The sequence below is a fragment of the Pezoporus occidentalis genome, unplaced genomic scaffold (assembly GCF_034315485.1).
Source record: "Pezoporus occidentalis ecotype Australia unplaced genomic scaffold, CSIRO_AGI_Poc_V1 ctg76, whole genome shotgun sequence".
Lineage (NCBI taxonomy): Eukaryota > Metazoa > Chordata > Aves > Psittaciformes > Psittacidae > Pezoporus > Pezoporus occidentalis.
Genome location: NW_026916115.1, coordinates 953,741 through 970,198, shown reverse-complemented (window position 1 = coordinate 970,198; position 16,458 = coordinate 953,741). Strand labels below are relative to the sequence as shown.

Below are 16,458 nucleotides of genomic sequence, written 5' to 3'. Positions count from 1 at the left end.
CCCAAGCCGCCAACGGCCGCCGCGCGCCGGGGCCTAACCAAGGCCCGCCCCCTCCCGCCGGCGCGGTCGCGGATTGGCCATCGGAGTGCTGCTCGTGACGCGGCGCTGTGGCGGGGGAGTTGCCGCCAGATTCAAGCTGAGGGGCCGTTGGCGGTGCGGTGAGGTGATAGCCCGGCGCCGGCATGGAGGTGCTTACTTTCCCTCAATACAGCCCCGACGATATCATCACTTACCTCCGCGGCCTCATCCTAACCGGCGCCGAGGCTCGGAACCTGGTCAAGGGCGACGTGTTCGGCAACCCCAAGGTGCGTGAGAGTGTTTGGAGGAGGCTGCGGCCTGCGGTGGTGTGGCGGGGGTGGCAGGAGGAGCCCATCCGTGGTAGTGTTCAGGGTCAGGTTGGACTGGGCTTTGGAGCAACCTGGTCTAGTGGAATGTGTTCCTGCCTGTGGCAGGGGGGTTGGAACTAGATGAGCTTTAGGGTCCTTCCAACACAAACAGTTCTATGATTCTAAATAAACTCTCTAACCAGGATAATAGGCTAGAAAACTGATAATTACTTTGTTATGGTACTAGGTGCATGGGGGTTTGCTCTGCCTGTCATGCATACCAAGAAGAGACAGTTTACATCTTATGTAGCTGTATTATGCACGTATTAATCATAATTCCATGAAATGCCTACCCAATTCTTGTTACTCATTGCATATGATAATTTGAGTAGATAAGGCCGTGGTGCAGGTGCTGTGAATTTGAGGAGTGGTCTCTGAGGATTGTGGTAGTCGACTGGGGAGAAATATCTCCACTCATTTTACCTTTATTATGGAAACCTGTTAGTTAAGAACATTGGAATGCTTGTTTAGTTTTGCCAATTAACTACATGTTCTTGTTTGGGTGTATTTACTACCCCGAGAGGCTCCTTTAGCTGTTTTCTTTTGCAGCTATTTATCTATTTCTCAGGCCTTATCAAAAGGAGAAAGACCCACATTGATTTGAAAGAAGACACGTGGTCCTCTTGTTCCATGCCTTCTTTATTTTGAGAGTCCTTACAGCCTTGCCCATATGTCTCTATACACAATGAAATACTTATTCAATTTGGTATTAGGTGTTTCCCCAGCTTGCATGATCTTTGGCGTGCAGCAATGCCTTCTAAGTGAGGTGATTTGTTTTTCTGATGCGGCAGGTTAGTCTTGTAGGAGTGACAGGATTAAACCTACAGCTTCTCTCTTCAGCTTGAGAGAAGCTTGCTCAAGTCTCAGCAGGAAGGGGGTGAGGGTTTGAACATGGACATACATGGAAGTAAACTGCCTGTCTTTCTCGGTTCTGTGGGAACTAGGTTAAAATAGCCAACGTTTAGTACATTGTCATAGTTTCAACAGCTTAGTTGATCACCTAATGCTTTTAAACCAATGCTGTAAAAAAAAAAAAAAAACCAACCCAAAACCCAGTCCCTCCCTGCTCCACCCCTTGTATCTGTCTGACTGTTCATGTTAGAACAGACTTGTAGCGTCCTCAACAAAAGCGAAGTGACTTTAAAGTTGAATTGCACTGTGTGGTTCCTTGCGCTGTTAGGTAAGTGCTTGTGCCTGCTGGAGGAGGATGCTGGTCCTGCTTGGTTAGGGAATGATTGAATGATTGTTTTTAAGAAGCGAGATTGATTTGAATTAATTGTGGTTCAGTGCTGTAAATGAATAACTGGCTTGTAGGTATTTTCTGCCACTCCATTTTAATAATATGATGAAGGGTGCCCTTGCTATGGGATTTATATGTGCTGTGACCTTTTTCAGATTTTGGTGTCACCTGTTTTGAAAACTGCTCGGTGGGCAGCAATGTAATGAGAAACAATGCACAGCTGTGGTAGGTAGGACTGTAGTTGTCCAGGCTGCTTGCTGTCTCTTATAACTGTATTATGAGATAGTAATGCTTGAACTGCAAACTATTGGAAGGTAAAACTTGTTAGTCTTGCTGGCTCTTCTCATGAAGACTTGTTAGTCTTCATGGCCTGGTCTGGAAGCCCTGAATAATAAATCATATGGAATAAACAGAGTATGTATTCCTTAGGGACTGTAGTGATAGGACAAGGGGTAATGGGTTAAAACTTAAAGAGGGGAAGTTTAGATTGGATATAAGGAAGAAATTCTTTACTGTAAGGGTGGTGAGGCACTGGAATGGGTTGCCCAGGGAATTTGTGAATGCTCCATCTCTGGCGGTGTTCAAGGCCAGGTTGGACAGAGGCTTATGTGACATGGTTTAATGGGAGGTGTCCCTGCCCATGGCAGGGGGGTTGGAGCTAGATGATCTGAAGGTCCCTTCCACCCGTAACTATTCTATGATTCTAATACTGATTCATATCTTGTCTTCTTGCAGCTTGAAGTTTTACATATGATTTACATGAGAGTCCTGCAGAAAGTATGTGGAATCCGCCTGGAGCATTTTTACATGGTATGTCTGTAGTGGCAGGTGTAATGAAATGTGAAAGAAATAATTGCACATAATAAATTAAATGTTGACTTCATCTTCTCACTATCAAATTGGAAGTAGTTTACTGTTCTGTATATTGTCATTGCATGAGTGGGATCTTGGCATGGGTTGTTTACCAGAGGTAAATAAACCTGGGAGCATCATTTGTGGGCTGTTGCTGGGGCCTTGCTGATCATGTCTGAGAAGTTGCTTTGATCATTGTTCCTGGTGTAGAAGTTGGCTTCAGCTCAACATACTTGTAGAAACAGTGGTTTTGTGGGTGTGCTGCTTCTGGGTTGGTTGGTTGTTTGCTTATTATTCATGGAAAGGAGACTCCCTTTTCCACTAGAGCTACTAGTGGGCATGAAAAGGAGCTCACTTACACTGTTGGCTGTAATGACAGGCTTTGTGGAAACCCCTCACCTTCTGCAGTTAAGCTGTGAAGTGGGTGCTGGAAATATCTGTAATGTCCAGGAGGGATTGGACAAGCTTATGAAGGAGCATCATCTCTGGCCTTGAAAACATATACTTGCTCCTTAGGCATCTGTCTTTGTTTCTGTCTGGAGGAAGATCTTTCCTTTGCTTAGGTGTTAGGCAGGTATACAAGGAAAGTAAATATTGCTTTTAATGTTTTATCATGTCCACTTTTCCATTAACTGAGAGGAAAATAAGGGGAAAGTGCAGCTGGATGTTAACTGTTACCTTGTTGATTAACAATTTATATTCTGTCTGTGTTAAACAAGAACTGATTCCTAAGTGAGGATAAATAGTAATGTCTTATGCCATTTTTTAATAAGCTGAAACGAAAGATAATATATGCACAAGATGTCATTGCCTCGAAAGAATCAAGTTATTAACTGGGATACTAATACAGTATGAGGCTTAAAATATCAGAAATGGGTGGCAGTGTACCACTCCTGCTGCCTTCTGATTTCTTAATAAAACAGTTGAGTGTGTGAATTTCAGGATGTTTAAGGGAAGAGCTTTTTGGTGTTAGGTGTGTAATGCTGAGATTGTTCTTTTGCACCAGTTTTGAACAAAATAAAGTGGAGGGTTTCAATTGAATTCCAGAGTTTGTAATGTTGCTGCCTTAGTTACTACTGTCATCTTACAATTTGACCAGCCAAAATTGACACTTAAAACAGTCTGCTGACTAACTTGATGGCATTCTTCAGCCTCTAACCTGTGTTCCATATGGAGATGGGGAGACCATCCTTGGTGTTTAACCTCTTTGAATTATCTTATGTTTTGGAAACAGACCTGTGTAGTTTTTGTTTAAATATTCTATACTTATGCATTGACTCTTCATTTTTTAGATGCCACTCAACACGGGTGTAATGTATCCACAGATATTTGAAGGCTTTCTACCCGTTTGTAACCTGTATATTCACATGTAAGTAGAAGATGCTGCATCTGTTCAGTTGCAATTCCTTGTAAAGGTCGAATTTACCAAAAGTAGTGGGGCTTTATGCCTTTTTGCTGGTTCCACTGTTGGTTCTGAGCAATGTGAAATTTGCAGTTGAACAGGGGACAGCTGTATTTAATAGACTAAAATTCTCAGCAGGCAGCTATCTTGTCAAAATGAATGTGTTAACTAAATAATCCAGCCTTGCCAAGATGGATATACTTTGGCTCGAAGGTCATCATAACGCCTAGAAGAGGGATCTTGAGTACGTGTTGTTTAAACTTGCTGCCTGAATCCTATATAGATTCTTTGTTGGAATGAGGTGAATGTTAGACTTTAAGCTTAGTTTCACTTGTAAAGGGAGAATTGACTAACAGTTAAGTGTAGGAATTCCTGATTAGCATAAGAACTTGTTCTAGAGGCAAGCATTTTGTCTATAGAAAACTTTGTGAGATGATACACAAATTTTTAATGCTGATCAATGTGTGGAGTTCTACTGTGTGATTCTTATGAGACTTAATGTGGTCTGTGCTTCCTGTATTTATGCTCTGGGGTTAGGGGGACAAGATCCATTTTGTAGTAAATGGCTATAGCACAAAAGCAGAATAATGGTTATTGCAGATAAAGTTATATTTTGTTTTCCTTGCAGGGAGCGGTTACTTCCCGTGTGCCAGATTAATGATTTTCAAATTGCTGATGTGTTAAACCCAAGTAAGCAAGAGCACTGTAATCCTTGTGTTTCCTGGGGTGTTAGGTTTTGCTTGATCTCCAGGTGCTTTATCTCATATGGCATAGCCAGATGGGCATCTAGTATGGGGAACTGTTCATGGCTTTCATCTTCTGATGGTAGCTGTGGCCCTTAGACAAGTTGGTTCTAATGAGCAATTCTCCTCTTTATGTATGCTAATCCAGTTAAGTAATTGAGGGGGGTTTTGAATGCTAGAAGTCTGTTGAACTGCTGGCCTAGAGAGTGGACTGTGACATACTTGAAATGCTGTAAGAATAGATAATAATTAAAATTACCCTTGCAGCTATGGAATGCCATAGGATTTATTATGCTGATGCTTGTGTAGGAAGCGACTAAGTTTTTGTTTCACCCTTTTCAATACCCAGCTGTGGTAATTCAGGTACAACGCAAACAAAATAGAAAAGGCTATCCTGCGGAACTTCTGGCTCTCTACTGTCTAAGACAGCCTAGACCGTTGTAATCATATTCCACAAAGTTTGCTTGGAATAGAGCCAAAGAGTTCCTGCAATTCAAACTGCTGTCTTTGGTTAGCCTGAGAGTTACAGTGAGGTTCTGTCTTCAGAGTTGTAGTTGAAGATTGGCACTCTTTCTCCCTGACTTCTGTTTTAGTGGGAAGCTGTACGTTAATAGGTAGTTTCTAAGATGCTATTTCTATTTGTTAAATTGCATAAATTGCTAGGATACTGTAAGTTCATAGTTTGGTGCTAGGTTTTGTGTAGTCTGTGGAACTTTGCAAGGTGAGCAGGAGAAGAACTAATTTGGATTTTATGGTTCTGTAATTTTTGCCTCTTTGAATTAAGTTTTTCCAACTTTTCCTAAGCAGTTGCAGTGCATGTGAAAACCAGCATAGTGATGGCTTGCAATTCCTATTTCAGAAACAAAGAGGACAGTTCGCTTCTTGAGTGGTATTCTCAACTTCATGCATTTCAGAGAATCCCGACGTGAGGTCTACTTGGAATTACAACAGAGCTATGTAAGATTGGGTGCCATGTTGCTGTAGATACCTACTTAAAGATAATTAATATTAACCTAGAACTGGGAGCATGAAGGCTGTGCTTTTTAACTGCATGTTTATGAAACACATTGGAATCTTAAATATAGCTAAGTAATACAGGAAGGTACCAGTTTAATATTATGTGAAATTTGTACAACTATATTGCATGTTATAAGCATACACAGCTATTGTAAATGGTTAAAGAAGAGCCTTTGCAAAGCTCCTAAGGAAACGTGTCAGTTTAGAAGAGTGGATGAGCTTGTCAATGTTGTAACAATTTCTTTATGACCATGGCTAAGTTATTTCTTGAGCTATTACCTGAATTTTTTTTCCAGTAACTTATTTGATAGTTTAGCCTGATAAGCAAAGGTCTCACACCGTGAATTCTTTTGAGAAAAGATAGATGTACAGTCAGTGGACTGAGTTGCCGGTGTCTCCTCTTCTGAATATCTCAGAAGTTCATAGATGGTGCATTTCATGTGAAATAACGATGAGCAGGGCTCTAATAGAAGCCCAGAGAGAAACTATGTTCCTCTAAAATAAAAAGTTATCTCCGAATATTTAATTTGCAGAAAGCAGCTATGGAGAAACACCAACAACTGGAGACTGCAAATCAGGAGGCAGCAGCAAAGCTGGAGAAACTGAAGTGAGTAGGAGGAGTAAGCACTGTGAGATGCACTATGTGACTTTCTTGTTCAGTTCACACAGTCTGGACATGCTGGGTAGGTGGGCTCGGGCCAGTTGTATGAGGTTCAGTAAGGCTAAGTGCTGATGCTTGCACTTGGGTCCTAACAACCCCATGCAATGCTATAGGTTTGGGGAAGAGTGGCTGGTGGAAAAGGACCTGGGGGTGTTGGTCGACAGCTGGCAGTGTGTTCTGCTGGCCAAGAAGGCCAATATCATCTCTACTTGTATCAGAAACAGTGTGGCCAACAGGACTAGGGAAGTGATTGTCCCCCTGTACTCAGCACTTGTGAGGGTGCACCCTGAATACTGTGTTCAGTTTTGGGCCCCTCAAGTACAAGACAGACATTGAGGTGCTGCCTTGTACTGGAGCGGGTCCAGAGAAGGGCAACAATGCTGATGAAATATCTAGGGAACAAGTCTTATTAGGAGCAGCTGAGGGAACTGGGTTTGTTTAGAAAAGGAGGCTCAGGGGAGACCTTACTGCTCTCCACAACTACCGGAAAGGAGGCTATAGCAAGGTGGGGGAAATGGCCTTGAGTTGCACCAGGGGAGGTTTAGATTAGGTATTAGGAGAAACTTCTTCCCCAAAAGGGTTGTCAAGCATTGGAACAGACTCTCCTGGGAAGTGGTGGAGTTTTTAAAAAAATATGTAGATGTGGGGCTTAGGGATGTGGCTTAGTGGTGGATTTAGAATCCAACCATTAACCTAGCATTGCCATCTCTTCCAACCTAAATGATTCTATATGGGGTGCCTAAAAAGCAACTGAGTAGTTAAGCTGTGTGATTTGACAGAATTGTGTGATAACTACTGGAGGAATGTTTACCTTGAGCAAACTTGACTTCTCTGTTGGTCCTTTTCTGACTATGGTGGTGGTTAGCCTGCCTGGGAAATAAGCTAGAAAATACAGAGGTGTTGCTGTTGGGTTAGTTTAGGGTTAACGGAGGTAGCTCTACTGGCGTTAGGCTAGATGAGTTGCTGGCAGAGAATAAAAATAGGTCTTTAGGAGTATATGGTTTCTTTGAGAGGATACTGTTTTTTGGAGACTATGGTGAAGCCTTTTGCTGTTATACATAGGTTTTGGTGAGATGTCTTTGTCTGCAATAGCTGTAGGAAGGCCATCTCTAAAAGATGCATGAAGTTGTCTTCCCTAGTTATTTGACATTTTTGCCCCATTTTTTGTTTCAGGCCATTTAGTTCTTCTGCCTGTGTATTTGCATTAAGTTCTTTTTTTTTTGCTTGTGGATAATAGGATGAAGAGATGGCTAGCTTCCAAGATAACTTTCAAAACAATGAGTTTTTTCTCTTATAGCTGTTCTTGGTATGTGCTAGACAGGAGGTTCTGTAGCTAGCTGTAGGTCTACTCTAATACAAGCTGTTTCAATGGCAAGTAATATGCAAATTTTGTAAGTGAAAATCACCACAAAATTGGTCAAAGTGTTGTTCTCTTGTGCTTTGCTAAACGTGATCTTTAAATTTAGTTTTCTGTTATGCTTTGTCATGGTTTAAGCCCAGCTGGTAACTCAGAACCACACAGTTGCTCATTCACTCCCCACTTTCTTCCACCCGACTCCCAGAGTGATGGGGGGGGAGAATCAAAAGAATGTAAATCCCACTGGTTGAGATAAGAGCAGTCCAGTAACTAAGGTACAATGCAAACCTACTACTATTACCACCAATAATAATAAGAAGGGAAATAACAAGGGGAGAGAATAAAACTAAAAGGAGAAAAGGAAAAGAAAACAATAAACACAAGTGATGCACAATACAATTGCTCGCCACCTGCTGACTGATACCCAGCCTGACATAAGTGGTGATCTGGCCCTTCTGGGTAATTCCCCTCAGTTTATATACTAGGCATGACATGCTGTGGTATGGAATACCCCTTTGGCTAGTTCAGGTCAGGTGTCCTGTCCCTGCTTCCTCACGGCTTCCCGCACCCCTCCTCACTGGCAAAGCATGAGACTGAAAATGTCTTTGGTTAGAGTAAACATTACTTAGCAACAACTGAGAACATCGGTGTGTTATCAGCAACAACTAAAAACATGGGTGTGTTATCAGACTAAAGTTGAAAATACAGCACTGCACCAGCTACTAAGAAAGGGAAAAATAACTGCTACTGCTGAACCTGGAACAGTATGTACCACTTCTTGCCAAAATATCTCTTTAGATTATGCTTCAACTATAGAATCTTCCAAGTAAAGGAGAATAAAATGTGTTACTTGGAGACTGTCTTGACCTGTTTACTAAAGTTACTGGTTGTTTGGAGAGAGTGATTGTTTTATCTACTGTGCTCTGTTGACCTGACCATAATTATGCTGAAACTGTCCAATATCTTCCTTTTTCGCTTAGCACTGTTCCAGTTGAACATCAAGCAGAGGTCAAGCAACTAACAGATAACATTCGAGAACTGGAACAACTACTAAGGCAAGACTATCGTCGAAAACAAGTATGATCTTGTTATACATTTCTCTCAAGTACTGCTATGGCTTCTGATCATGGGTGTTCCTTATTTCTGTTTGTTGTTTTTTTTTTTTTTTTGTTTCCTGCCCTTTACTTTTACAAAGAATAAAGGGAACTTTTCTGATTTGAAACAAATGTCATTGCAATGCAGTGTCTTGTCTAACACCTAGCACCTACCCTTCATTTCATTTTAAGGAATGTGAAACATACTGGAAATTGGAGTTAGAGCTAAATATATACTTTTTGTACTCCCTTTCTGTTTGAAATGCATAATTGCAATGACTTGGGAGATACACATCACACTTTTGAACAATAACATGAGTACATTTCCCTTTGTTTTCCCTATGAATTCAAAGAATTGGAACTGGAGGTGAGCCACGGCAAGAAATGAGGCCTAAGAAGGGTCAACAAAGGGAATGCCTAGCAAAAAGAGTAGGGTTGATTGCAGGGTAACTTTCCAGCAATGACAACTTGCCTCTAAGGTCTAATAAGTAACTTTTTCATCTGCTTCAGAGAAAAGTAAAGAAAAACACAAACCCACAAAACAAAAATAACACTAATCACAGATTTGTTTGTTTGTGTTTTGTGGGTGGGTGTGTTTGTTTTTATTTTTTTAATTTGAAGGCATGTCTCTACTATTAATATTATTAAACATGTGACCTCTATTATTTGGGACCTTGTATTAACTTAGATTTTTCTCAGGAATAGTGACTCTTGGTGAAGAAGGTTGTGTCCGTATAATGCTGTCAGGGTTGGCACAGAATAAAACAAAGTAGTACTCTGTCTCTTATCCCTGTACCTAGTTACTTACTGCTGGCTGTGTCCCTAGTGCTCCCACTGGCTTTTGTGGCAATGTTCTTTGTCCCTGTCTTAAACCTTATAGGCTGCGATTTTGTTTGCCTAGTTAAAGCACTCCAAAGAAACCATAAATGGGATTTTACTTGTAGACAGTTCTGTGATAGAAAGGTAAAGGAGGCAGCAGTTGTAGAGATATTTATTTAAAGCTTGTTGATTTTTTTTTTTTTAATTTATTTTTTTTTTAGACAGCTTTGCAAGAAGTGATTGCACAGAAGAAGTCTGCTATTGCAGAGAGTACCCGGAAACTGGTAAGTACACCTTTGTGTGGGGGTAGGCTGTGGCTTGCACCTCAGATCAACTAATAGATCATCTTTCTTTCTAGGATCAAATTATTCTTGGAGCTAGGTAATGTTTAGGTGGTGACTATTATTATATTATTTTTTTTATTTTTTTAAACTGATTTGGTATCATACCTCCCTGCCCCGAAGTTTTACTGGCTTGTTTTGTTGATAACTTTAAATGCACATCTCTTCAATGTAAAGCTCTGTCTGTGTTCAGGAAGCTGACCTGTTAAAGGGCAAGAAATCTGGATTTCTAAGGTGCAATGGGCTTACTTTCAGTGCATAGAATGGTTAATGAGGCAGCCACTGACCTGGTGGGGATAACCCAGCAGGTTTTTGAGAGATTGCACAGGAAGCTTGAAGCTCTTCTACCAGATTGATACAGCTGTCTCTGAAACTATGCATAGACTACCTTGATTGCCCTAGGTGAGGGGTTCTGAAGGAGAGCACTGTTGGTAATATGTATTAGCTGGCAGGCCTTTTGTGGAATATTAGTTAGGCACTGTTCTTGTGACTTAGTTTTGCACCTGAATAAGCATGTTCAGGGAGCAAAATGGACTGTTTACTGCTTTGATTTGGAATATTAATGCTATTTAGGGGAAATTATATATATATATTTTTTTTTTTAGAAATTTCTGGACCTAGGTGATCTTAAGGTCTTTTCCAACCCTAACTGTTCTATGATTCTAATAGAGAACAATTTAGAGAAAAGTATTTGTCTTGTTGCAAGACCCTGTCAAACCACGCGTCACAATTCCTCTTTGTTCACCTAGTTGCTGATATTGAAAGTGTGTTTCTTGTTGACTAGAATGACCTTAAAGTGACAATGGCTACTTTGAAAGAAGAACAAGAGCAGCTAAAATCAAAAATTGTGGAGAGTCCAGAGGAACTGAAAAATTACAAAGAAATGATGAAAGAGACTGTTAAGAAACTCAAGAGATCCAAGGTGAGGTTTTTCTCCACACAAGGAGGTATTCTATTAGAAAAAGCACGTTTTAATGAACTGTCATAATCTAGAACTGGTGCTTGAATGACTTACACTTTTAGTGACAAATCAACAGTGGTTAGTCTGAAATTAAATCATCTTCAGAGAAAACTGAAAGTTGGTTGTGCGTGTGGCTTTTTTGTGTTGGTGGTTTGTGTGGTTTTTTTTTTGGGGGGGTGTTTTGTTTTTTGGTGTGGGTTTTTTTTTCTTTTTTTGAGATTGCAGTCACTGCTGCTTTGTCCTCAATGAGTGAGTATTTATTTATGAAACCAGGTGTAGAACTCTTGAATTTATATTATATCTGTCTGGCTGTTTGCTCTCTAGAGTTGACAATATTTTGCAGCTTACAAACATCATCCTTGGATTTGGATTATATTCTTCATAGTATTTCTGTTGTTCATTGTTTCTAGAATTCATGTCTGTCTCCACTAGTATGCTGAACACTGAGTTATCTTCCTAGTTGTTTTGGGGTTTTTGTTTTTGTTTTTTTTTTTTGTAGTAATGTCCAGTTTTGAAATGTTTGAATTTCATGATAGCTCATACATCAGTGAAGCTTGCGCCACTTTGTCTCTTAGCTAATTTTGTTCCAAAGGTGGAAGTGTTATTGCTTTAATTCCAGACATCTATTTTTATGATGCTGTATGTAACTCTGGTTTTACCAGTATAGAATTTCTTTACTGTACAGTGTGGTTGTGCTTTTCTTTCTTTTTTTTTTCCTGTCCTGAAAACTCTTCTAATAAGCTTGTTAGTTCAGTGTAAAACACTTGTGTGTCACTTTGTCTGTGCTTTACAAATAAATGATTCTTTTTACAAACTGAAGATCTTATTTCAGGAACTATTAAATACTACTTCTAGTGTATATTAAACAATGAGGGAATGGATACAAAAGTTAATATGCATTAATACTACATAAAATAATGGCTGAGCTCTAAAGCTATTTATTAATAGTCTTTTTCTCTTTAAAGCAAGAAGTTATTGAGAAATATGAAGGTTATAGAGACCTAGTTGAGGTTCTGCCATCATGCCAACTGGAGGTGCAGTTATATCAAAAGAAGATGGAAAGACAGGGAGCAAATGTGGAAAGACTGACCAGTGTATTATCAGAGGTTAGTGTTATGCAAATTTATGTCAGGGTGGGGATAAATTAATGACTAAGCAAGATAGGTGATTGTCAGTAAATGTCTGTTTTGAAAGTCCCCATCTCTCCTCTTCCCCAAAAAGGAAGAATTCGGATAACTTCAAAAATCTCATTCTTAAAAATGTCAGTAAAACATAGCTGTGCTCATGTACTATTGACCACTTTTAATAGTCAAAGCCTTTGTTGCCATGGAAACCTGACCTAAAATAGTTTGAACTGTCTTGGGGTTATTGGTAGGAAATGATGGAAAAAGAGAACTGAGATCCAGTTTCTTCTGCCTAGAAACTAAGAGCAAAAAATTATTACTTCAGAAATTGTTATGGCTTAAATGCTTTTAACTTTATTACTAAGCCAGCCTTTTCCTGATGAAAAGTTTGTCACAATACAGTACCTTGCTATTTGCTACATGATTTTGAGATAATAAAATTGTTAGGAGTATTTGAAAAATGGTATGCATTCTTTTTGGATATTTGTGTAGCATATGTTCAAATTGCCCTTAGCTAAGAGCTATAGCAGAACTCATAATTTCTGAAAATCATTCTAAGTGATGGGATCTTGTCCATGTGGATACATTTAAAATCAGATAAATACTAGGGAACTGGGATTTAACTGAGAGAATTTGTTAGCATCAGTTACTCCAAAAGCAAGGAGTTAGTTCCAATTTTAGTAAACCAATAGGGTACACTATTTTGATTTCCCCTTCCCCTCCCCCCTACTCAATATATTACAATACTTCTGTACTCTAGGTCAGAGATCTGGAGGACCAGCTTGAGAGTGCTCAGATGGAGCTGAAAAAGGGGAAGACAGATGAAACATCCTTAAAGAGACTGGTCACTGCAAAACATGAGAAGCTATCTACAGCTGAAATAAGGATAAAAAAGAAGCGTGAAGATGTTGAGCAGTATAAGCATACTGTATTTGAGTATGGATGAATTGACATTTCTATATGATGCTACTTTATGTCTTTGTTATGTGCTACTAAAGTTCATGTCTGATACAAACATGTAGTTTAGCAGTGAGAAGAAAATGAGTAATGTGGGATAGCTTTGCATGAAGACCAGTAATGCTGCAGGCAGGGACTTGGGGTCTCAAATCAATAATTGCAATGTGACTTGACAGCAATTCTTTTATTGGAGCACTAATTTAATTTATAATGCTTATTCTTGATTCTTTTATCTTCTTAAAGAGAATGTCACATTGGGATAATTTTCCAACTTATCAGACTTCAACAAAGCCCCATTTGCCTTTCATGAATTTTTCATAATTTCCCTTGCCACTTTTGCTCATTATCAAAGATGTTCAAGACCCATGGGGAAATGGGGCTCATATCTCAGAGGAGTATTATCCTGACATGATGCGTCTAAAACAAAAAGGGAAGTGTCGTTTGATCAAAGCCTCTTAGCCCATCTACCTTCCTACCATATGCTGAAGGCAAGCTGCAAGGCAGTGTTTACAGCACAGCAGCTACTTTCTGCAACAGCAAACTGTAATGTTGTGGCTTCACTGCAAGATTAGAGGTGCTGAACTGTTATAGAGAAAGCTTATTATATAACTTTTCTTTGTGCATAGGTAGGAAAGGGAATATGGAAAACTATTGGTTAGGTAGATTAACTGTAATGGAAGAGAGCTTTTCCCACAGAGCTAAGAGAGTCAACTAAGATATAGTCACGTTAATAAAAAATTTGTATGATGTGTAGAATGGCAGCAAGGTTCCCAGGCTTTCTTTGCTCCTCTTCTAGTGTATTGCACCAGCTAAATAAGGTTGATTAAAAGCTAGTTTTCCTACAAAATAAAGGATGAAAATAACATAATCTAATGTTCTTTTATGTTAAAAGTTGCTGCAAATTTATGTCTTTGTAATGTGTTAGATATTTCCCTTAAGTGATAAAATTGAGTGTTTTATAAGCAAGAGGGGAAGGGAGGTAACCATGGTCTGAAAACAAGGGATTTTACTGGTGAATGAGAGAATATGTCCTGACTGTTCCCTTGATTTAAGACGGTAGAAGTAGGTTATTGCTACATATGAGTTATTTGAGCCATTCTTTAGCAAAAGCAGCTGCTGGAGTTTCAACTGTAATTGTTGTACAAATGCTTAGTATAAACTGGTAGGTCTTTTTTTCATTTTAAAAATAGCTCTCCTGTTTTCACACTAACAGTTTTGCTGATTATATAGCAGTTCACAGCTGGAGCTGTCTGAATTTACCTACAAGATGGGGAAATATTATTTAGTCTTTGTTTGGAATGCAATGAAATGATGGACATATGTAGATGCATGGGCTTAGAGCTTTAATATGGTGTGAGGTGATCTGGGGCTAAGGAAAATGTGTGACTTTCAATTATGCTGAAATACCAAGTTTAGTTATTGCTTCTAATGTGGTACAGTGAGTTAGGCAGGGCTCTTCATTGACACCTAAACTGTATTGACCTGCACTACATTAAGCTAAGGCAGGAAGATGCAGTGTTCAGCTCTCTTAGGCTGTTTCCACTGCAGTCACTTGAGTTGCCTTGATTGGGAACAACTGAAGTTCTTCAACATGCTCCTCTAACTCCACTTTGTTACACTTGCACTTCTTGTACCTAAGTTCTAATGTAAGAACTGGACAAATTTCCAAGCAGGTAAATGATATATAACATTGCTTCTGGAAGCTGCTAGTTTCATGCTCATAAAATTTAAGCTTTATTTGTGGTGGAGCTAAGTTTAATCTGGAATTAGTCAAATAGCTCAGTACTAACTTCCCCCCCCCCCTTTAGGTATTGTAACAGAGTTCAGGAGAAGAGGGATGTTGTCTATGATAAAGTGGTGGCCATTCAAAAAGAAATCCACCAGACAAGGTTCAAAATCCAGCAGCTGAATGATAATGCTGAAAAACAAGAAAGGAAAGCTAAGGTGAGTGTTTTTTTTGTTTGTTTTGTTTTGTTTTTTTTTTTTTTCCCTAAAGGAATCCTACTTGGTATTATCAAAACTGATTTTTAACTTGGGCTGTATAAGTAAAGGATCACTTACTGGGCCTAAATATGAGTAGGCTGTGCAGGTGGCAGTTTGGATGGATAGTGGGACGAAGAGTGCTTCTTGCTTGTGGTCTCACTGGGTTACAAGGGCTTGTTCTTGTCTCTGCAGGCTATACAGGTGGCCCACAGAACTGGACTCTGCAGACCAGAGAGAAAAGACTCTGGAATGTTGTGATTGCCCAGTGTTTTGGGAGGCAAATTTTAAACTTGTCTTCTCACCAGTGCCCATAGCAGATATTATGATAGTGGCATCATGCCAGTTTTTGTATCATGGTGCTAATTTTTATTTTTTTTTTTTTTTTTTTGCCTTGTTTGGCCTCTGGGACCTGACCTGTGAGACTTTACATTTGTGTTGTAGTGATGGGCAGTACAAGAATCCTCTCAACAGCCTCCCTGAAATACTGGACCACTTGCAGTGTCACAAACACTTTCTTCCTAGGCTTTCAGGAAGATGACTGTCCAGCTCAGCTTTCGAAAGAGACAGAAATCCTAATGGGTTTGGAGTAGGGGATCATAGTCTGCCTGTAGCATCTCATCCTATCTGTTCATTATTGAAGTACCATCCATGATGGGATGACAATGGTGTCAGTCACAGTAGCAAAGACCTTGGTGGCACAGGTTATTGCAGAACGGGGTGGTAGCAGTGTGAATGCTGGGCTAGTGCTAGTTGTTTGACCATCTTAGTATTTTGACTATTTGACTTACAATAGAATCATGATATTGGGATTTTGCTTGTGACTGCTCTTATTCTTCTGGGGTTTTATAACTTTCCTGTGCTCTGTTAATGCTGCTTCTTAAGTAAGGGATGAAGTATGTTTGAAGTCACTTGTGACCAACAGGCCACTCTCACTTAAATCCTTATAAAGCATAAATATTAACTTGGCTTGTGGATATTCCACCCACCTTTATCTCCTCTTTCTAGGAAATATGCCTACATCTGAAGGCTTGTTTGGAGAAGCATCATGACTCCCTCATTAAGACAGCAAAGAGTTACGCAGCCTCACAGGAAGATAAATTTGCTGAACTGGAGAAGGGGCTGCTCAGAGTTCAGGCTTCTGGAAGTAGTTCATAGACCTGTCTTCACTTGTATTCCACTTTCATTATGTTTATCCTTGTATCTGAACTGAAGAGCTTGTGCTTTGTGGCATGGATAATTAATGACTTGATTTTTTTTTTTTTCCGCAGTGCTTATAATTATTTAAAAAATAAAATGTTAGTTTTTGAAATAGTTGATATACGGATATTTAACCCTCTCTCTCTTACGTCTTTTCCCCCTCTCCATTCTCTCCCAACTGACTTTGTATAATGTTCCAATTTAAAAATTTTGGTTTGGACATTTGTAGGAATGTGTACTACTGGAAGGTTTGTTTTTTTTTTTTTTTTAATAGTGAAGGGTGGATGATTCAAGCCTGTATAGAGAATATCTTTCTGGTTTTGT

The 16,458-nt window shown here is 39.6% G+C and overlaps 1 protein-coding gene across 1 annotated transcript; it reads left to right on the top strand.

The window, feature by feature from the left end:
• The first annotated feature begins 88 nt into the window (after positions 1 to 88).
• Positions 89 to 16,216, top strand: NUF2 (NUF2 component of NDC80 kinetochore complex). Its single transcript, XM_062602243.1, has 13 exons — positions 89 to 305; positions 2,362 to 2,436; positions 3,771 to 3,847; positions 4,509 to 4,570; positions 5,483 to 5,580; positions 6,174 to 6,247; positions 8,639 to 8,735; positions 9,793 to 9,855; positions 10,697 to 10,834; positions 11,839 to 11,979; positions 12,758 to 12,933; positions 14,763 to 14,898; positions 15,943 to 16,216. Exons 1-13 carry the CDS (start codon positions 183 to 185, stop codon positions 16,090 to 16,092), a joined length of 1,410 nt encoding a protein of 469 aa, XP_062458227.1. The 5' UTR covers positions 89 to 182; the 3' UTR covers positions 16,093 to 16,216.
• Positions 16,217 to 16,458: the final 242 nt, after the last annotated feature.

What these genes read in the sequence shown, in the direction of transcription:
- NUF2 (XM_062602243.1), top strand. Translation starts at nt 183, where the DNA reads ATGGAGGTGCTTACTTTCCCTCAATACAGCCCCGACGATATCATCACT. An exon ending in AGAAACTCAAGAGATCCAAG is followed by an intron (nt 10,835 to 11,838) that starts GTGAGGTTTTTC and finishes TTCTCTTTAAAG; the next exon opens with CAAGAAGTTATTGAGAAATA. An exon ending in TGACCAGTGTATTATCAGAG is followed by an intron (nt 11,980 to 12,757) that starts GTTAGTGTTATG and finishes TCTGTACTCTAG; the next exon opens with GTCAGAGATCTGGAGGACCA.